This window comes from Temnothorax americanus, unplaced genomic scaffold (assembly GCF_048541705.1).
Source record: "Temnothorax americanus isolate GAGA-0224 unplaced genomic scaffold, ASM4854170v1 Scaffold8, whole genome shotgun sequence".
Lineage (NCBI taxonomy): Eukaryota > Metazoa > Arthropoda > Insecta > Hymenoptera > Formicidae > Temnothorax > Temnothorax americanus.
Window position 1 is genome coordinate 43007 of NW_027509802.1, and position 22065 is coordinate 65071.

The 22065-nt window shown below is 37.2% G+C and overlaps 3 protein-coding genes across 7 annotated transcripts; 1 reads left to right on the forward strand and 2 right to left on the reverse strand.

Moving 5' to 3' along the window:
• Positions 1 to 512: 512 nt before the first annotated feature.
• Pyroxd1 (pyridine nucleotide-disulfide oxidoreductase domain 1) lies at positions 513 to 2060 on the reverse strand. Its single transcript, XM_077423847.1, has one exon. The coding sequence runs from the start codon at positions 2058 to 2060 to the stop codon at positions 609 to 611; it is 1452 nt and encodes a 483-aa protein (XP_077279973.1). The 3' UTR covers positions 513 to 608.
• Positions 2061 to 2109: 49 nt separating this feature from the next.
• Mrps18b (mitochondrial ribosomal protein S18B) lies at positions 2110 to 3729 on the reverse strand. 2 transcript variants are annotated; one of them, XM_077423854.1, is made up of 6 exons: positions 3711 to 3729; positions 3396 to 3472; positions 2785 to 2947; positions 2564 to 2661; positions 2354 to 2484; positions 2110 to 2251 (listed from the first exon to the last, which is right to left on the reverse strand). In XM_077423854.1, the coding sequence occupies exons 2-6, from the start codon at positions 3456 to 3458 to the stop codon at positions 2116 to 2118; spliced, it is 591 nt and encodes a 196-aa protein (XP_077279980.1). In that variant the 5' UTR covers positions 3459 to 3472; positions 3711 to 3729; the 3' UTR covers positions 2110 to 2115. The 2 variants fall into 2 exon arrangements, with proteins under 2 accessions (XP_077279980.1, XP_077279979.1); XM_077423853.1 differs by lacking the exon at positions 3711 to 3729 and adding an exon at positions 3551 to 3684.
• A 598-nt stretch (positions 3730 to 4327) lies between these two features.
• Pnuts (Phosphatase 1 nuclear targeting subunit) lies at positions 4328 to 21840 on the forward strand. 4 transcript variants are annotated; one of them, XM_077423819.1, is made up of 10 exons: positions 4328 to 4483; positions 4609 to 4852; positions 6139 to 6225; positions 7999 to 8183; positions 8811 to 10657; positions 17960 to 18186; positions 18269 to 18410; positions 18695 to 19012; positions 19200 to 19359; positions 19613 to 21840. In XM_077423819.1, exons 3-10 carry the CDS (start codon positions 6223 to 6225, stop codon positions 20409 to 20411), a joined length of 3681 nt encoding a protein of 1226 aa, XP_077279945.1. In that variant the 5' UTR covers positions 4328 to 4483; positions 4609 to 4852; positions 6139 to 6222; the 3' UTR covers positions 20412 to 21840. The 4 variants fall into 4 exon arrangements, with proteins under 4 accessions (XP_077279945.1, XP_077279947.1, XP_077279948.1 ...); XM_077423821.1 differs by lacking the exon at positions 7999 to 8183; XM_077423820.1 differs by lacking the exons at positions 4328 to 4483; positions 4609 to 4852 and adding an exon at positions 5441 to 5720.
• Positions 21841 to 22065: the final 225 nt, after the last annotated feature.

Here is a 22065-nt window from a genome sequence, read left to right on the forward strand (position 1 = left end):
GACTTTATTTTACGTAACCGAACTAAAAAAGACAGTAGCGAACTACTAAAGTATAATAAAGAATGTACACACAAGATTTTATTTTAAACGTATGTTAGGTGTAAGTATAATTTGTAAATTGCAAACTCTACTTTTTTCGTAATTTCTAAGAAAGTAGTATCTGTAACTTAAGAATATTATATTGCAAATTGTATAATATGCATATGAACTTAAGAGTAATCTAACGATAGACTTTTTAGATTAATGAGAGATTATAATATAACTTATATGTCAATGATTAAAAAATAAGTTTTTAATACTTATTTATACTTATTTAATACTTATATTTAAATTTTTAAGACTTGTTTTAATTTAAAACCTATAAGTTACTTTTTCTACAGAAATAAATTAAAATTCATGAGCTTGTAAGACTGTATGTATAAAAAGGATTGCGAAAATATTTTGTATAGCTAAGTATTCATATTCATGCGCCATAAGTGACAATAAATCTTTATAAATCAAACAATCAAAAGTGACGTTACAGTATCAAGTTTTATTATAATATGGACTCAGTAAAAAGTGGAATTGATAACATTAATAGGTGTATTTATTAAAGAGTTAATGATGTATCAATCAAAGTAATCTTCAATATCGATATTAGGATTTAACAAATCTTCGCCATACATACTTAAATCTAACTGATTAAGTATCAAATTTTCACACATCTCTTCCAGGTCTGTTTCCCCAATGAGCACTGCACCCTGCATTTTGCCGTCCTGTAGAATGATTTTAATATACTCCTGATCCTTGGTAATTCGCAAAAGTATTTCATAATTCTTCCCCAACGTCTGCCCGTTATACAATCCGAGTAAAACAACTTTGTAGGAAAAAAATTTGGTCACATGAGTGAAAAGTTCGAAGCAAAAGTCTTGCAAGAAATCTTCGCATCTTAAATTCGAGGCCATCGACTTGGCGGCGTAACGACCCATCTGATGAGCCTGCGTCCATAGTCTCATTTGAAACCAATGTTTCGCTTTCGGCCAGCCGACAGTACACACGTCTCCAGCGGCGTAGATATCCTTCTTCGAAGTTTCCAACTTCCAATCAACCAACAATCCAGCATCCTCCCCTCTTTCGAGATCTTCCAATCCACTAATGTCGGAATTTGGAACGACACCTGTTGCTGAGACAATAAGATCGCACCCAATAATCTTGCCGTTCGTTAGTTGCGCGTAAACTGGCCACTCTTCTGTAGAATCAAACTGTTCTCGCTCGTCGGAAGTGAGTAACTTTGATATCTCGCACTCATATTCAACCTGAACATTTGTAGGCGTAAAACGTGTACCGCCCATATCCAAATTATTGTGCCAATCCGGGCCAAGAGCGGCCCCGTTTTTAACTGGCACGCTATCCGACACAACATACCTCATTCTTTTGGTCGGCGAATCTTTATTAAGGTTTTCCGAAATGCCGGATTTAGAAGAAATCTTATCTAAAAAGAATTCTGCGGCTCCAGGATCGACAAAAGTTGCGGAAATGTGCTTGTCTTTAATTACCCAGATCATTTCGACGCCTTTAACTTCGTGCGCTATCTCAGTAGCGATTCCGCCATTGCCAATGATTATGACCCTCCTGGCGTCTCCAAGTTTCTGAGAAAATTGCAATACGGATTCCGTGTCACGAATACCTATAACGAAATCATTGTTTTCGGCGATCAGTTTGGGTTTCGCGCCGGTACAAAGGCACAACATTTTGAAGCTCATGACTTTTCCACCGCCGATTTCTACCAGCTTCTTAGCCGTGTCAATTTTAACTGCGGTATCACGAATAACTCGTAACATTTTATGCTTCTCGCTTAAGACTGTCGCGCTTTTTTCTTCTACATCAAAACGCATTAATGTTCTGCCTAGTGGAACTACATTTGTCACAGCTTTTATCAGGGGACTAGCGGTAATCAAACATACGCTTTCCTCCGGAGCGAGGAAGCTCAATCCCTCCGCGCAAGATACTCCAGCTATACCGCCTCCTATTATAACAAACGTTGACTCCATCTTTACCATATTTTCCTTGGATTCATCCATATTTAATGAAGGACTACATAAACGTCGTAATATGATGATATAGATAAACTAAAGATTAATTATTCGACGGTTTCCACTCTGAATAATCGTACTGCCTTAAAGGAACGTCGTATGTGATAGTCCCGTAATCTTTGGCCCTGGTTAACGCAACTAGAAGCTGTTTGTGCCTTCTTTGGCAGATATTTGTCTTCCTACGAATAAATAAGAAGTCCATAAAGATGTATCAAAAGACACAAGGGCTAATGCAACAAAAACACGTAAAGTAATATTGACAATGAAACTTAGACGCTTACGAGTAACTCAGGACGTCTCCGTTATACTCGTTGATGAACTGTTCAAGCAGCTTGACGTTTCTATGATCGAGTACAAGATACTCGTCCCTACATATAGGACACGGATTTCCAGTGGAGATCTGGCCTTTTCTCTAATTGAATATATTAGGCATTATTAAAAGGCATCATATTAATTGTATCGCAACAGGATAAAAAGCTGCGAATACGTACTATACAAGTTTTTCGAGTTTTTCTAGTTGGAAACATTCCTTTGTGATTTCTTCTGTACGGTTTCCATACCGGCTCATCTCCGTAAGTCTGCTTGTAAGCTGCAGGATTTCGCAATAGTTGCAGTCACATGATAATTGCGTCGCGTAAATTAGTAAGACTGTCAGAGCAAGACACGCTTGCCTGACTATCTGGACACTTAAAACTTATCAACAATTTCTTACCGTCGCTATTCATATACCGAATGCTGGTCTCTACGGATATAACTGGTCTACGTGCAATCTTGGGAGTCTCCGCGGATGAACTCTCAGTTACATCACTCCCGGTTGCATTTCCTTCTTCGGAGCAACGCGTAAGCGAAAACGTGATGGCTCTCGCCGAATCAAGCTGCAAGCAATTTACATCTATAAAAACAACTTTGATCAAACTTCGATCAACTTAATCGGCGACTAACTTGTCAAGCAATACCCGTGCTATTTTATTAACGTAGGCAGAACAATTAATATTTCGTCGTTAAATACATATGCAGAAAAAGATTAGATTAGGGACAGCAAATTGCGTAATTAGAAATCTTGCGGCAATTCCAATTAATCACTGATTAAGTTAATCGGTGATCAATTAAGTGGAGTTGCTTGAAGCAACATTTCCAACTGTAATACAATCTGTTGCTCCTGATTCAATCGCCTTGTTAAACAATAAAGAATTAATAATTCTATGATAACAAAATAGCGTAGGTGGGTATTACTCGATAGGTTAATCACCGATCAGTTGGAGTCCGGCCGGTTATCCTAAAGGGTTATTGGTTTATACGCTGTTTATTGCTCCAAAAACTCACTTTACGTGTTAAACTCGCCCGCGCCAACGCTCCTACTCGGTGTAACGTGTTTAGAATCGACATGCTCGGCAAGATAACTGCGAAAATAAAAGTGTCTGTTTAATTATTACGTACGAACAATCGCGCACAGTACTCCGGAGTGATTGATGACGCACGTGTCAGAGACAATCTCGAATTTTTAAATCCCGCAGTGCAAGTAATACGAATTAAATATATTAAGCATATTATTAAAATAATTTCATGGAAATGTAATTAATGCAAAAGAAAAAGAGGTTGCATGATTTATCGTCGAAAATTTACAATTGCAGTTTGCACCTGATTGTGTTGTAAAGTCTGTTCCTTGTAGTTGCACTATGTTACACTTTCTGCAATGAAAACGAAACAGACGATGATCAGATTTTGGAGAAAGAAAGAAAGAAGCTGAAGGATGTAAAAACTTCAACCACAAAAAAAACAAACCTATCGTACTTACACAATTACAATATGTAGGATATAAAAAAAAAAAAGAAAAAAAACCACTAATTATATAGCGCTGTTTCTTATAAAAAATTGGTGTACTTTCAGAAAGTAAAATTTGGCAAATATAAAGACCCGAACAGACCCGAAGGCCAATCGAAGGCTACCGCGACGGCCAATGAGCTTGCTCCATTCTCGCTTCATGCGCGCGAGCCATAATGTCATAAGCATGGATTTGCTACCGCGACAGCCAATGAGCTTGCTCCGTTCTCGCTTCATGCGCGCGAGCCATAATGCCGTTATATTTTTCCGGATGACCGGAAACACGTGACTATGAGCAATCGAGTCAACACAAGTTTTAAACAGCATTTACGTCGCATCGATTTGAGTCTCGGGAGCAACGTATCGCGGTTCGAACGGCATTTGCTCTCTCGCTCGTTGGCTCGATAAAAATCGCGGATCATCAATCGTCGCGCAAAGGCACGAAAGTTAGGGTTAGGTTCGAGAGTTCAACGGGGCGCGTCTGGCGCGGCGGTCGCGCTTTTGACTCGCGCGGTGACGGGAGCGGGACGTAGAGACCGGGCACTTCCGGCTTGTTCATTGGTTTAGCAGGCAGGGTCTTACGCAGTCAGGTGAGGATTGTTCCGCACAACGTTGTCAAGGGATAATTGCCGGCGCGGATTCGCGGAAGCGAAATATTGAACGGGCTACGGGCGTCCGGTGGCGGCGACGGATTCTAGACGACGTTTAATTGCAGATGGCAAATAGACGGGCCGAGCGTACGCGGATGAGGGTCACGTAGCGCGCATCTCGGATGGGACAGGAAGAGCGAGAGAGAGAGAGTCCAGCGAGGCCGGGCGAGCAGAGAGACCATTCGGCAACGCGCCTGAACACGCTACCCGTGTTGCTGACGTTACTCGTTAATCCATAAGGACATGTTCAGTTTCTCACCAGATCGTGAACATTTATTTTCCATAAAAAGGACTTAATTTTTATCTACCGTGAGTGGCTATTCCTATATTCTCCAACGTATTATCCAACCGACAGATTGGCACGAACGAAAAAGAAAAAAAAAATAGTCCGAAGGTCGGCAGCACGTACAATTCCCATCGGGAACGACCCCCGAGAGAGATCTCGACGCTCTTGCTCCGATGCGTAAATCGCGTAATCGCATACGTCGTAAAGCTATTCGAAACGGTGATGAAAAACAGCGTCATCGTTCCGATCGAAGGTGAACAATGTCGGGGACTGTTGGTGACGTAATCCCGCGTTCGTGAATCAGGTATCGCGCGAGCTGAATAAGCGGGTTCGCGAAAGAGAGAGAGAGAGAGAGAGAGAGGGGTCATCCTTGAAAGTGCCATGATCTAATTGGTGCCGAGAAAAATGATACGCGAGCAAGTTTTTAAGTAGTGCCGAAAAAGCAAGAGAAAAAAAAAGTGTTGGGAGGTTTTTTTTTTTAGACGCAAATAGGAGAAACGTATGGCCTCGCGAACGTCTCTGGGTGTGTTACGTAAATAGAACTATAGAATAGAACGGTTGAAAGCGGTGGTGGAGGGGGAGAGGGGAGGGGGAAAGCGTCGCAATTGTCGGGTAACAAAAGCGTGACCGGGTGACGGCCGTCATTGGCCGGCGGGGAGAGGCGTCCTCCGTTCCGATTGGTCGGCCGCGCGCGAACGGACCGGGTGGGGAGCGTGCGGCTCGGCGACTGCGCACTGCGCGTCCGGGCTAGTCGTGTGAGAATTACCGTTGCGGCGGAGCGCACCTCGTATCCTCGCTTGCGTTATCTGAGCATTTTTAACGAGCGGCCGGTTGCGAATCCCGCTTCGCAGCTAACGTAGCTATTCTAGAGCGATAGGGAATGATATCATGGTAATAATTGCGTAAAAAAAAAACGTAGTCCACCGGCAGGGAGGTCAGACGCGCGAGAATTCCGTCCGCGGGGAATCGCCCCGAAAATGTCCGACGTCCTCGTTACGACGTTGCGATGATAATCGCGTGCGGCGCACGGTTACGATTTACGTAGGCGAGCCGAGCCGAGCCGGGGCAGGGGCGATCTCGAATGGGATTCTGACGGTCGGGCGACGAAAATCGGATCGAAAGTCCGTGAAATTCCGCGATTCCGTTTTGCCTCTGCGTCGCCGTTTCCGGCCCACGTCTCGCGGGTCTCGGGCGACCGCGTGAGAACGAGAACGCGCGCGTTCGGCAATATGGCGTGATGTGTGCGTCGCTTGTTCCCGTTCGCGCCGCCCGACGACAATTATCGAGCATTTTTTACGTTTCGTTGCAGACACGCGCGGACGATCCCGTATTCGAGCCCTGGTCCACGTTCGGTGTGATGGAAATACGCTAAAACGTCCTGAATATCAGCAAAATGGTGAGTGGCATAAATTTTTTCCTTTTTTTTTTTTTTTTTATTATTTATATCGGTATGAACGTGGCGAATTTCTGACGAGCGCATAATTCGGGAGAGATGGCGCCACGGACTTCGTCCAGGGGCCGAAGATCAATAACCTTTGTCCCCCTCTCGACCTCGTACTCCACTTTTGCCGTTACCCCCCCCCCTTTCTCAATTACACAATGTAGATTGTTCAATTTGCCATTATTGCCCGTGGGTGTAACAATGGCGCTAGACAAATTTTCGTATTTGCATTCGAATCAAATAATGATAAATAAAATTGCTTTATTCGTTTGTGTCGAATAATGTAAAATACGCGACGAGAAGATTGATTTCATCCACGAGATAATTGTTTTTAAATTTAATAAATTTAATAAAAGAGATGAAAATTATTTTGAAATAAAAGAGAAACTGAAGAGAATTTGAAAAGTATTTAAAAAAATTCATATTTGAATTTATATTTAAAAAATATAAAAATGACCGATTTTTTAATTTTATTCGTTGACAAATATTCTTTAATATTTTCTTTGTGCCAATATATGAATCAAATAATCTCCATTTTTCTAAAATTTATCGTAGTCTTTGGATACTCAAGTATTAGAGAAGAACCCTTTGCTGGTAGCGTGCAAATCTAAGTACAAAGATATTTTATTGAGTACCAATACCGATATATTAATATTGATTTACTGAAAGCTATTTGTAATTAATTAATATATAGTTTTATCATAGTGAATAAGTTATATACAAGGTGTCTGTTATATTTGGAATGCCTGGAATATTTCTGTTGGAAAAAAATCGGAGAATTTTTTAAAAGATCTATAGAAAGAAAATTCTATTTTAAGAAATTCTTTTTTTTTTTTTTTTTTGAGAATTGTATCTTGCAAACAGCTGACTGTGTATCGGCTAATCAAATTAAATTAATAACATATTTTTATTTAGCAGATTTAAAACATTTTTATGAGAATATATTTCCTCGATATATTTTTCCCTCTTTATGCTTCGGTAAGTGTCGAACACGTAATTTTCAATTTGTTATATGTCTCGGAAAGAAAAGAAAGAATTTTATATAAATTTCAAATTTTTGTGCGTTTTCTCTGTGCAATATTTTCCACTTTTTTTGAATAATTTTTTAAATTTTATGTTTGTGAAGTTTTAACGCTTTTTATAATGCTTTGCGAGGCGACTTTTCTTTCTTTATAATTTATAATACAAAGTATTGAAGACTATCTTCTATCTTATAGTAGGATTAAACTGATTGTTTTGAACGGATTGCCAAAATTTGAATGGTTAATTTGTAACATAATTATATTGATTTTATGATTTATTATTATCTTGATTTTTCATAGACATCTATAATGATTACATTTGATTTTTATTTGAAACTGCATATTTTTATTATTTATATTTGATCATCCATGTAGATGTCGAGATCTAATCTAAAATGTCTGTAGCCTTCAATTATCTTTGATCTTAAATTTAAAAAATTATTTTATGGATTAAATCTATGAATGAAAAATAGAAATTTATTTATTTTAAATTTTTACTTAAAAATTATCTAATGGTCTCCATGCCTGAGTTTTTTTTAAGTTTTTCTCGAAAGTTTATAAATTAGGTACCTTGTGTATATTTTCTATTTTTTAATCATTTTCAATTTCCTTTGAAATTGTTTTGAACTTTAAAGTTGTAAGCATTTTATATCCTTATGTAAATGAATGTATCAATAATGTTTTTCTTCTTAAATTGTATTTTCAGCCACGTATAGATCCTCTATCGTTGCTCAAATGCCTTAGCGTTTTATTGGGTCCAACAGGAGGTATTAAGAGTAAAGAAGAAGTTCACCGATTAGCTAATTTAATGACAAAATTTTCTAAGAAGCTTGTTTCAAAATGCATTTATATACAAATATTGAAAACCACTAATACGGACTTGCTTAGTCAGTAAGTACTTAAATATACGAACTCTACGTAATATTAACACCATTTAACTTTATACACTTCATTCCATCGTTTTTTATGATATTAATTAAAATAATTTAGTAATTAAAATAAAAGACATTTGTTATTCAGCATGTTGAGATACACAAGTATATGTTATTTGTATGTTTGTGTGAAAAAAAAGTATAAACATGCAAGAGAAAATTATAAGAGACTCAGAACCATTAGGCGGTGCTTATTGTGTGCCGTTTTTACTGATACGAGTCTTACATCTCAGTTCCAAAACTTAGTAGAATTTTATGATTTATTTTGTCAGATTTGTATGTGATTGTTGAATCTCTCTATATATATAGAAGAGCAATGATTAAAAAAACTACAATGATTTAAAAAAATTCTAAAAGTATAATTGTACAGTTTTTTTCACTTGTAGAAATTGACTATTACTATTTTTCGTGTTTGTGGAATTAATCTTTACTTATTCTTTATAATACTGTACTTCTCTCTCTCTAAACAATTTTGTGAAATTAGAATTTGAAATGGAGTATATAATTTGAAATAACATATTATCTGTACAATAGTACAAGCTAATGTATTATTTTACGTTTTATAATTTCTTTTTTTTTTTTGCAGATTTATGACCGCTGGAGGATGGAATCTTATTCACACGTGGCTCACTGATGGCATCCTTGCCAAGAACTGGGCTCTCATTCAAGAACTTCTCAAGCTTCTGCTGCTCTGTCCAGTAGACATCGAGCGGTTGAAGAGTAATAATTGTCCAAAGTTGATCAAGGGATTGTCGAAAGAAGGTAGTCATCAGGGTGTTCGAACATTGGCCAGTCGACTTGTCGAGCAGTGGCTGAAAATTGTAAAGGGAGAAGCGGCGCCGAACTCGGTGCCGGCTCAAATCATGACGGTTTCAGTGCAGTCAAACGTTATTGCGGGCCAAACTGCGATTGTACCTTCGTCGCAACAACAGCAGTGTGCGAACACTCAGCAAACCGCAGATGATACCGAAAATGCAACCGTTCACGTGCAGGACTTCAAGCTCGCGCAACAATCTACCGCGAGTATTTCGATAAATCAGCAAGATCATGAGAAGCAGCAACAATTGCAGGAGAGGTTACAGCCACAAACGGTGGAAGTACAACAGCAAGTAACGCAACAACAATCTAAAAAGCAATCTTTCGTTGTTGTTTCGACGTCTTCATCACTGCCTGTTTACAAGATTACTATTCGCGACGGCAATCAAGTCCTCGCGAAAGTAGAGACGGACGCCGCGAATATAAGTAACGTTCTAAATACAGCTAGTACGAGTACGGACAGTGGACACCCCCCAAATGCTACGCAGGAAGCGAAGCCAGAAGGGGAGGAGGAGTTTGACGAGGCGGAAGAAAATGGCAGTGCGGCCGGTGGTCGAGATGACGTAGTAGATGTTGTACAGTCAGACGATTCGGGACACGTTCCTAGTGAAGTGAAACAAACTGTAGTTAGTTCTAAAGACAATCAGGATATTGAAGGTGTTAAAAGCAAAGACTCTAAGGACATTGCCAGTAGTGATAGCGGTAAATCTAGTGATAAAGAAAATAGGGACTCTCATAAAAAAGATGATAAAAAGTCCAGTAGCAGTTCCGAGAAGAAAAGTAGTAGCGGCCATCATCATGGCTCATCTTCGTCTTCGTTGTCATCGTCATCGTCGAAGAGCTCTAAGCATGGCACGAGTTCCAGTGCACATCGCAGCAGCTCTACATCCCATAAATCTAGTAGTCACCGTTCGGGTTCTAGTAATAATAGTAGTTCTAAAAATTCTAGCAAAGATAGGTCTTCCAAGGATAAAGATAAGCATCACTCCAGCTCATCTAGCAAACACAGCTCAAGTAGGAGTAAATCCGAGCGAGACAAGGAACGGGAAAAGGAGAAGGAGAAGCAGAAGAAGGATCAGGCGGAGAAGGATAAGGCGACTCTGGAGAAGGTGCAGGGTCAAGCGTTGAGTTCTAAGTTGGGCAAAATACCGAAGAAGCGAACGGAAGATGAGAAGTCGAGCGATGCAAATGGAAGAAAGTCTTCGACCGAGTCGCGCGACAGCTCGAAAGAAAACAAGGAGAAAGCGGATTCGAAGAAGGACGCCGTTGCGACGAAGCTCGTTACCGAAAAGAAGAATATATCGATTTCCATTGAGAACAGAAAAAATAGCCAGGACTCGGGAACGCGACCGAAGACGGTGAAGACGTTTAACTCGAAATTCAGATCCACGGGCCTAGAGGAAGAAGTAAAACCACCACCACCCAGATCGAAGAAGGCGGCTCCTGCTGCCGATAAGAAGGTTCTACCTCCAAAATTACCCTTGAAGAGGCCATCGCCGTTGAGGGATGTTCCATTGGTGGAGAAACGTGTGAAGCTATCCCTGGACTCACCAACGACAACCTCACCAAGTGATGAGAAGAAGGGAGGGATTAAGCTGATTCCGCCAAAACCTAAACGTAAGTATACTGGTATCCTATTAAAAATTATGTATAAAATTTCTTTATTAATACACGATCTTTATCATAATTTTCTTTTAGAATACTGATATTTTTATCATAATCTAAATGTAAACGTATTGCTAATGTCCTCAGATAAAGCGGTCCATGAATTGAAATTTTAATTATCTTGAAGTTACTCTATACCATATAACTTCTTTAATTTTTATTCGATATATTAATAGAAATAATCAATAATAGAAAACCTTAGAAATATTCTTATACTAAATACAATCTTACGAAATGGGAAGTATAGAAAAAAATGTGTTTACTAAAAGAGCAGATATCTTATAAAATATCTTAAATTTATTAACAGCATAAGAATAACAAAAAAGTATAGAATTTAACATATAGATTCAATATATTATAGTTGATTTTAGAAAAATAATCTGAATTTATATATATATATTTGAACATTACAAATCATATTATATAAATCTTGTTTTATTTTACAAATTAGTAACTTACTAATGTATTTTTATATATTCTATTTTCATAATTTTATTTTTATATATTTTAAAATAAATATAATATTTGTTAACTGTACGCACATACTTTTTATCTTTCATTTATATTAAAATATATTCTTAATGAAATCGAAGCAATAATTAAATATATAAATATTGGTTTTGTAGCATTGTTATATTCTATTCTCGGAAATATTTTATTGTTATTTATAGTAAATGTCTATTATTGTTATCTATTTTTTTGCAATAAGACGTTATAAATGTTTTTCTATATCACGCATTATACAAGATCCAAGTTCTATTTCGGTGGAACGATGATGATAAATGAATAATGACTGCTTAAGCTTTGTACATTGGCATGCTACGTTATATATGACTTACTAACTCTGTAATATTGAGTTTGCAGGTGGATGGTTCCAACAAGAAATACAACGAGATCCGGTATTTACCGCGATATTTTTACATATCGCGAATGTTATTGACAATTTTTCTCTTGACTTTTGGTGTTACATCAGACATTTATTTGCCTATGTACCTTTAACTTATTGTTTCTTCCAGGCATATCGTAGCGTAATATTTCTTAATAGTACATCCTCTACTTTCCCAAAAAATTATTATTAGCGTTTCATAGAAGATATAATAAGCCGTAACGATTTATTCATCGTGCTGCACGAAGATTTAACAGCTCTTGCTCGTGCGGATCACACCTACGAGAAAATTAACGTCTCTCGTTAGAAGAACGAGGCCCATTAGGATCGACACTCGACTACGAAACTTTTTCGTATATTAAGAATCTTCGATTCAGCAGGTAATCCTCGATAAGCTATTCATTAAAACGCGATTTCTCCAATCAATATTCGCGCGACTGAGGAAGAGTATATATATATATATACACATTTAATTATTTCGAAGTAAAACGTATAGTTTCTCCGTTGAGAGCAATAGAGAATATAAATGAAAAAAAAGTGTTCTATATCAATATTTACGGATTAGCGGGAAATGTGTTTTTTAAATCTCCGATATCAGTGACGCAACGATACGAAGCCATCGCTCAGGAATAGTTCTAATCTTTTACTAGGTAAGGCAACAAAAACTTGTCTATTCATATTTCTTCCCTTGTAAATGTACACCCTACTTAATTAATTCAAATAAATTTATCAGAAATCTGGAATATTTAACTCTTGGGTTTCTGCTATACTTATACACATCTTGCTCGCTATTAAACGGCCGACGTTAAATACTACGCAAAGTATGTATCGCGAGCCCATCCAGATTTCCATCCTCTCGTTGATTCTTAACGTTAAACGCGCGAAATGGTAACGTAAAATATTGCCGTCAATGTTTCAATCGATTCAGCGATTGGGAGAAAAATTGGCTTCCCTCGAATCAGATTTATTATTTAAATAGGTCTTTTTTTTTTTTTTTAGTTTATACGAAGCTCCGTTAATCGTCGCATACATATATATTTGTTGCCAACGAAATATGAGTACCTTGGTCAAAACGTATCGACAGATAATATGGAGTTATCATTAACTTTTCATGACAAATGAGATATTTGTGAATTTATCAGAGAGAATTGAAATTTGTGTCGGGCAAGTGATTTCGAACACCTTTGATAGATACGCAAAACTGAGAGAGAAAGAGAGGGAGAGAAAGAAAGCGTGCAAGAAAGGACGGTTGAGAGTGGTTGAGAAAAAGATGGGGAAGACTGTGGTGAGGAAGAGACGATATACTGAAGCAACGTTGAATAATGCGGTGGACCCTATGGATTTTAAGTAGCACTGAAAGTGCACGAATTCCGAAGCTGCATATTCGACGTCTTCGAGCGAGAAGGCCTCTCGGACCGGCAGGAGGCCCTCCGGTTTACAACATCCGACATCGTCGGCATGGTGAAGAGAGTTTTCTTCTTTGCCAATGTTCGTTACTGAACGAAAAGAGAGATACGCAGAGAGAGAAAGAGAGAGAGAGAGAGAGAGAGAAAAAAACGAACAGATAGAAGGGCGAGACGGATCGCGCGCTTCAAAATTTGCAGTGTATACCGTATACTCGGCGTGTAATTCAGAATTCTTTTTTGCATGCTTTATTTGAATCTGATGGAAAATGGTACTATATAAACGAATTATTTGATACTATATAATTATTTGTACAATCCCACAAAATTGGCCGGACCGTATATTCTTATCGAATTGCTCGTATAACGTTTCGGCGATAATCGCGTTCGCTTTGGCGGATAGACGCGCGACAGCGTGTGCACAACGAAAGGGAAAAAAAAATCTGTAACGCGGCTCGCGCGATATTTCTGTTCAGAAAACGCGTCAAAAAAAGATGACGATTCGTCAGATCTTCACGCTCGATCGCAGATTTTGGAAATTGCGACGGCAATTTGTCGTCTCGGAAACTCATTCCGCATCGCGAGAACGGGGTGCGAGGCCCGTGGAACGAACCCGTCGCCCACGTGGCGGCGCCGACGACAATTCTCTCTTTTTTTTTTTTTTTTTTTTTCTTGCATCGCGACGATTTCGGAGTCCAAATTCGGCTCCCTTCCGGGGTCGCTGGGGGGCTGACTCATGCACGCGATAGCCGGGGGGGAGTTCGAAACGCGAAGGTGTGTATCGTCGCAGGGGAACCTAACCGATGTTTTTGCGACCGTCTCCACGCCGACGCGCACGTGGCGGCCGTCCGTCCGTGTGTGTGTGTGTGTGTGTGTGTGTGTGTGCCGGACCGGCCGGCGTATACGTATACCGCGCGCTATACGGGACCCACGCATACTATCCGTCCGACGCACATCGACCCGCGCCGCGCCGAGCACGGCGACGGACGACACGACGGACTTGGTGCTTCGTCGGGCGGCGCGTCATCCCTCCGCTCGTCGCGGGGATGGAAGACCGTTCCTATCCGACCGCGTGCAAATATATGCATAATGCGCTCGGCACCGTACGTTAAATCCTTGAATTATTAATACGCAATTCACGACTGTTAACGTGGCCATTATACAGCATCGGAAATCGTATGAGAGAGAGAGAGAGAGAGAGCGCGCGCACGTGTTTTCTTCTCCACGCGTGTCTGTATGCATATACATTTAATTGTTGCGATATATTTATAACATGCACGTGGACAGATGATATGCTATTTTTGATTGAATAAAACATGAAAGGAAATATTTAGACGGTCGCTATGTTTTTAATCAGTTAACGCGCGGTCTTCGTTGTCCCCTGCGCGTTTAAAAACTTTTTGGAATGGAAACGAACGATGTGTTGAAATCTTGTGCCTTCTCAATAATATCGAAAAGCTCATTTTCCATCAGATACAAATATCCAGTTATGTATTTGGACTAAATAATTCGAAAAACAAAATACAGACTACAATAAACGTTAAATGAACATAACGAGAGAGAGAGAGAGAGAGAGAGAGAGAGTGTCCTATTAAATATATAAATATAGGACAGTGTCTCGAATAAGACAGAGTCTTTCCAAATTGTTGCTTCAATTGGCATACGACGATTTAATTAGTAATGTATCGAATTATGGATTAAAGTCTAACGGTGCTGCGCTTGTCGCGCTACTAAATTTGTTCTTTGAAATACGATAAAACACCCGTCAAATAGAAAAATTCTGTTCTGTTCGTTACCACTTAATAATGCAATCAATTGCTGTATTCCTGTATTGTTGTACACAAATGATACTGTTTCAAATATACGTTCGAATTTATTTTTAGATACAGCAAAGTTTCGGTTTCAGTCACAATATAGCAGGCATTTACTTGTTAAACTATTTATTATAAACTATTTCGAACCGTTAAAAATGTAAGAAAATGCAATACATTTATATTATAAAACAAACGATGACTAAGACGGGACAAGCGCGAGAAGTGTTTGTACAATTTTCGTGATATCGATTTAATTAATCGGAAGACAATTGTAATGATTTATCTCTAACGTATAGATGTATAGGTTCTCTAGACGAACGTTCAGAATTGTTTATATTTTTGTTATCTGCATAGAAATGTATACGTGTATACAAGCCGAAACGTAGCTTCAAACGTTTTTCCATACCATTAACGAGATCAATTTATATTCAATGAATTTTAATTGTTGCAAGGTTGTGGACTTTGCGTGTCGCATCGTCATACGATTTCCGATCAATGTGGCGCGATGCGAAGGCATTTAAAGACCAAAGATCGCGTCAAGAGCACCTTCGTACGACACTATTCGAAGTTGCAAGAGACTATATCTGCCTAGAGAACAGTGATGTTCCTAAATGTCATGTTTTTTCTTTTTTTATCATAAACTATTTCTGTGTGGAAATAAAAAAAAACCCATATAATACAACCTGTACTCTTCCTTAATTTTTCTATTAATTTCTGTCGTGCTTATCATGTCAGTGCTGTCACTGGGGGTACTAGATTTTTTTCTACTAGGGTTATTTTTAATATATGCGACATAACTACCCATTATTCGAATTTGTGAATATAAATTGGAATATCCGAAGATAGTATCCAAATATTGACAGCACAACTATATTGTATCCTTTAAACTCTTGAAGAATAGCTAGTTTTAACATGAATCGTATTTCGTTTGTAGTGTTATGGATATAAAATTGATATAAATTAGCATATTTTTGTATTTGTAATATGGGACAGTGATGATAAAAATTATTATGATGATAAAATTGTATGCTTTATTGTATGCTAAAATTGATTTCTGATTTCTGATTTAAATCGTGATTTCAAAAAAAAAAAAAAAAGATAAATGAACAATATATATATTTGTCTTAATTATCATGTTAATATGATATTTATGTATTTAATAGCACTTTTCTATATATATATATATATATATATATATGAAAAGTATGTATGAGTCTTATTTCTACAATTTTTGTAAAAATCAAGATTCTTTATTGAAGCGATTCAAATTAATTTTGTGTTTTCATAATAAACAGATTTGTATTGTAAAAACAATTGTGATTTATATACAATTGTTATAAATTATTTTCATCGTTTTGCTTATGAATTCTTTTTATTGTGAATACACATAATCGCAATTGTTATAGATCTATTTTGTATAATTTTTGTGCAGTAATAGAATAAATGTAAAAATCAATTTATTCCATAAAGGAATATAATCATTTTGAAATAATACCTAATATTTATCTTTCAGCGCTGTAATTGTAATACGATTCAAAGAAATATATATATATATTTTTTAAATCGTTAGTTTTAATTTTGAAACTTTTACGTAACGATGTTAGATTAGACTATAGAAATTCATTATAAAATTTAAGCATATTTATAACACGGTGAGAGTGTATCGCTGATTCATATTCGATATATCAAAAATATTTGTTCACGTAATTGATATTCTCATTCCTTGGTTTTTCTTTTATTATTATATGCAACATAAAAAAACAGTCTTGAATATATTTTATTCGATTTAATAAAAATAAAATTTTCTGTCTAAAAGGAATACTTGTTCATTACGTTTCAAAAGTAGATATGAAAATATTACATGTTGATAAAGAGATGACGTGGAGTTTATTAAATAGTTTTATTAAGGAGACATAGTTTATTAAAAAGTTACAAAGTATTCATTCTCAATGTGTGAATATTGATAATTAATAATATACAATAATTATATTGGACGCGTACTTACTTTTTCTTAAAAATCCTTATATTCTGATTTACATTTATGTTGCACCCACATTCTATTTCTTACGGCTCGTATATCACTTATAAACTAGAAACAACACTAATTATCATTGTCTAATTTATTGTTTCTCAATTATTTTTGTATTATTTATATGACTAATATACATATATGAAGAATCATATACACAATATGAGAAATCTTTTTTAAAAATATATTAGTTTAAATCTTCCACATCTCTTTTTTTACAGGATGTACAAAATCGAAGACAAATTCATTTCGGCAAACAATTTATCGTTAATTTCTATTATAAACATTGTTCGCTGATATTAAAGAACTGATATTTTACTTGCAGCTATTGAAAAATGGGAAATATTTCTTTTTTTTTCCAGATTCATGCCGAATACCGTTAAAGCAACCAACGAATCACTACAACTTTGCGACTATCGGCATACTTTTACATAATCTTTACAAGCTGTATTCATTTACATCGTTCATTTACATCAAGGATGAAATACGATTACACAGTTTGAAAATATATTTAATAATTATATACAGGTATTTCCTGATGTGTTTAGGCATAATTTTAGAGATGAATTCAAATAGGACAAAAGTAATTTATACAAATGTATATTTCTGAAATTACCATTATTAAAATTACCGAAGCACAAGAATTTTACTTAATAACAAGAATAAACGGAATTCTAATTCGGAAACGAGATAGACAAAATGTTTTATCTTCGCGCGAAGATCTTTTTGCGGAGTTATGCCTACGTTAGGAGAAACGCTGTATATCTATAAATTTTTGCAACACTGTTTTTATAGAACGTATCGCTGCTTTACAAAATCGTCATTTTATGCAGAATTATCAAGACGTGCTCCAGTACTACTGTTATTGTGAGAAAATCTTTAAATCTTAAAGATTTATTATTCAACTTTAATGTCGAACACACTACAGGATTTCCATACTAACGTTCCTCAATTGCTTTCAATTTCAGGCGCATGCCGAGATAGCCGAGTCGAGACTAAATTTTGCAAAATGTTTGCTAGAAATTTTATTAACAGAAAAGTTGCAGATTCGATAATTTGGTTCTCGTCGCTCATTATAATTCTCAAATTTAAATAAAATCCTTTTTTTTTTTTCGTTTTTAGCGATGGTGCTGCAAGAAAGCGACATGTTTATGGATGCCCTCACTGCGTCTACCAAAAGTAAGGAACCGAGGAAGCGTAAACGGAGGGCTTCTATCACGAAGGACGGATCCTCGGAAGCTAAGAAACAAGAAACCGCCAACGCCGATAATCGCGAGAGCACGCCGCCACCTACTTCGCCGTCAAACGTCGAAGAGAAATCACCGGTCGCACTCAAACCTAATTTCAAAGTAAGTATCCTGGATGTAGGATCGAATATAATACGCTATTTATTTATTTATATAAATTAATTGTGGAATTTTTTTTTTTTAGTTCTATCAGGACACGCTGGAAATAGAAGAAGACAAAGATCAAAGGGAAAAGGAAAGTGGCGAAGAAGAATTAAGGAAGGACAAAGATCAGGCGTTTGATGAGGAAAGAGACAACAGAGACGATGATGATATTGGAAGTAATAGTAAGTATTTTATTATCATCTTAACTTATTATACTCAAGTAACAGAGATGAATTCTTTAAAAACACCTCCGTTAAAAAAATTACATTTTATGAATAATCATGAAATTACTTTCGCTCATTTATTTCGTTTACATAATACGTTAATATTTTTATATTTTAAAAACTAAAGTATGTTATAATTATTATTAATGCATTTTAATATTACAAATATTTTACATCATCGTGTTAAATAAAATTAATTTTATCTAAACAATAAATTACATATATATTTTTTTGTTTCGTAGCACCGACGCCCGAGGAAGACGTGGAAGATGTAAAAGATGTGGAATCGCCGGAAGATGAATGTGCGATGATTACCGATTTGACGAAGAAGGACAGCTCCTATCCCGAAATACGATACGTAGACGGACTTAAAAGCGTTCTGCTACTGCAGAAACGTAAAGGACCGAAAAAGGTTTTGAAGTGGAAGACGGATCTAGAATCTATACGCTACTTCGAATTGGACGAGACGGAAAGGGTTAACGTGACGAAGACGTTTACCGACATGAAGCAAATGGAAAAGCAAAACGAGAGGGAAGCATTCCAGATGGCCAGAAAATTAAGTACGTACGAAATAACTTAAATAACTATATTAATTTTGTGTTACAATTAACATTATACCTACTCATATGAAGCAGTGATATACTTGCAAATTATTTTGTACTTATTTGTTTCAATTATTTACATTCTATGTGTGACACAAGTATATAGTGAATATAATATATATAAAATGATCTTTCTTGTCATTAGATACTGAAGATTTAATGGAAGAAAGAACGAGATGGAAACCCTTAATTCCAGTTGATCTACCGCCTCCGTTAGTGGAGCCTGGCAAAGATAGCAAAGAGAAAGATATCCAGTATGCTCGCGAGAAGGGCATTCTCCAAGCCCTTTACTTTAATCGAAGCATGTACGTAATAATTTTGATATAACTATTTATACATTCCGTGACAACAAGATCAAATATCGTACATAAAAATGAAGTAATGCATTTTACGTAGGAGAGAAAGATATATCTATGAAAATACATCTTCTCTCTATATATATATCGTATAAGTTTTTGTAAAACCGTTGCAGATCTTGTTGTGTAGAGTGTGCCATTATATTCAAATTTTTAATCGATCAGTTGGGAGTTTTCAATTCTGATTACTTTTGTATTTTAGGATTCCGGACTCTGCAGCTGAACCCGATGAAGAACGGCACCATGTGATGACCGATCCGAAAATAATACCGTTAGACGATCTCACGGGCAATAAAGAGAGTGAAAAAGACTTCACAGCGGTAGCATGGCCGGAACCTAAGCCGCAACCTCCGCAACCGTCGACCGTAACGACGTTCCATTATCCGACGACGTACCCGCACAACCAACCAAGTATGATGGCACCTATGGGACCCCAAACAACAATGGGCCCCATGCCGCAGATGCCCCAACAAATGATGGCTCCCCCGCACATGGCTCCCATGTCTCCGGAGATGACAGGACCGATGCCAACCGCTGGTGGCGGCGGTTGGAGAACGGGCGACGGCAAAGTCCTCGTGCCGGACGTTGGTATGAACCCGATGGCAAACATGTCGGGTGGTTTTAATCAGAATATGGAGGGCGCGCCCATGGTACCGCCGGGAATGATGGGACCACCGCCCATGTACAATCAAGAAGGCTACGGCATGATGTGTCCGGATGACATGGGATACAATAACTTCCAAGGTCCGCCCGGGCCGATGTATGGCCCTGGACCTAACTTTCCGGGTCCGAGAGGCGCCCATTTGCACAACAGAGGCAGAGGTGGTCCCGGCTGGGGATATCGTGGACCAGTTAGAGGGGGTTGGAGAGGTGTCGGTGGTGGGTGGCGAGGAAGCGGCAAACAACCACCTGTGTGCAGACAGTTTTCGAAAAATGGTTATTGCCGAGTCGGTGACAAATGTCAGTATCTTCATCCTGGTGTGAACTGTCCGCCGTTTTAAGTAAGGAACTGATACAGTGATACCGATCAAATTGGATACCAGTGGGATTGAATACTGATCGAATGATGTCGCAAGAATGTCTTCAATTGAAGGACCTAAAAAATGAAGGTGAAAAAAAGTGCGATTACTTGGCAGCGTTTTGATGATATGGCGATATCGACTATCGCGTCGATGATCAGTTCACTTGGAAAACAGATCCAAGTGCGCGCACGTACAATGCGCAATAACGCAGAGTGATTAAGTTTAATGTGCAATTTTTTTTACACGGGCATGACTATACATAGATATGAGTAGAATTTCGATTTGATAATACTCGATACATTCAAATGTAAAATGTAAATATAATGACATTTCAGTGAATGCCACATACAGTTGTCACAGCATCCGATATGGTCGATTATAAGCGCCTTGTAAAATTGAATTGTAACCGTGCTAGGTTCATATCGGCTGCTGGACAGCAGAGCATTTTACCAGGTGGCTCAAAAATCTACGGAGGTTGCTAACGTAATCTTCTTTTCGGTTCCTTGAATTCTTATTATGATACGTCTTTAGCTGAAAGTAAATAAATTCTATCTTCTATTATGATACGTCTTTAGAATTATACATTTGAGTACAAGATTCCTCTTTCTTTTCGTCATCTATTATGGGTTTATATTTTCTATATGAGCCCATTGCCGAGAAATTATGATTCTATGTATAATTTTCAAAAGAGTGCGATTTAAAATATCGCAGAGAAAGTCGGATTATATACTGACGCGACAGCTAAAGCGTTCCATGTACATACACGCACACACATGTACACATTCTTGAAATTTTATCGAGACTTATGCTGTATATTACCGCTGCTTCGTGCTTGAAATAACAGAATTCTAGGATAGAGATGATATCAACAATAATATTCGATTGTGATTCCTGATGGAACAGGAGTTTCAATATAACAAGCTCAACATTTTGGAGCATGGTGCTGCGTCCCGCTAAACGCGAAACACTCTAACAAAACAAAGATGAAGACAAATTCGTACTTTTTATCAGCATAATTTTTGTGTAGATTCTTTGTAAATATGTTTGCATAATATATACATATATATAAATAGATTATTCTCTATATAATGATAGACTGTTAGATTTAATTCTATAACGATAAAAAGAGCAGGTAATATTTAATTGGAATCATATGTACATGTCCATTAAGGTAGAACAAGTTATATAATCTGATATCATTTGAACTAATTTTTTCCGAGTTTGATGTACAAAATCATGTAATGATTCTATGTAATTTGAACCGTCGTGGTAGTTGCGCCGCAAGTTTTTTACCGCGCAAGATGTTTGATTACACCTTTTTGTATATGGTTGATCGTTATGTTTGTATATAACATATTGTATAAGCGTTGCTTGATGAAAATACACCAGTCATAATTATTTTCTAAAATCGCCCAATAATTTTGTGAACTATAAAATATCCTTTTATTATGTACGGCATATAATCACTTAAAAATACCCAAGATATTTTGTACTAATAAGGTTCATGTTCCGTCTATTTCTCTTACCTATTAAACTCGCCATTTAACAAACAGACTGTAACATATATTTCAATAAGCACAAGAATAATTACATTATTTTATATTTAAAGATGATAGAGACTGTGAGAAAAAAA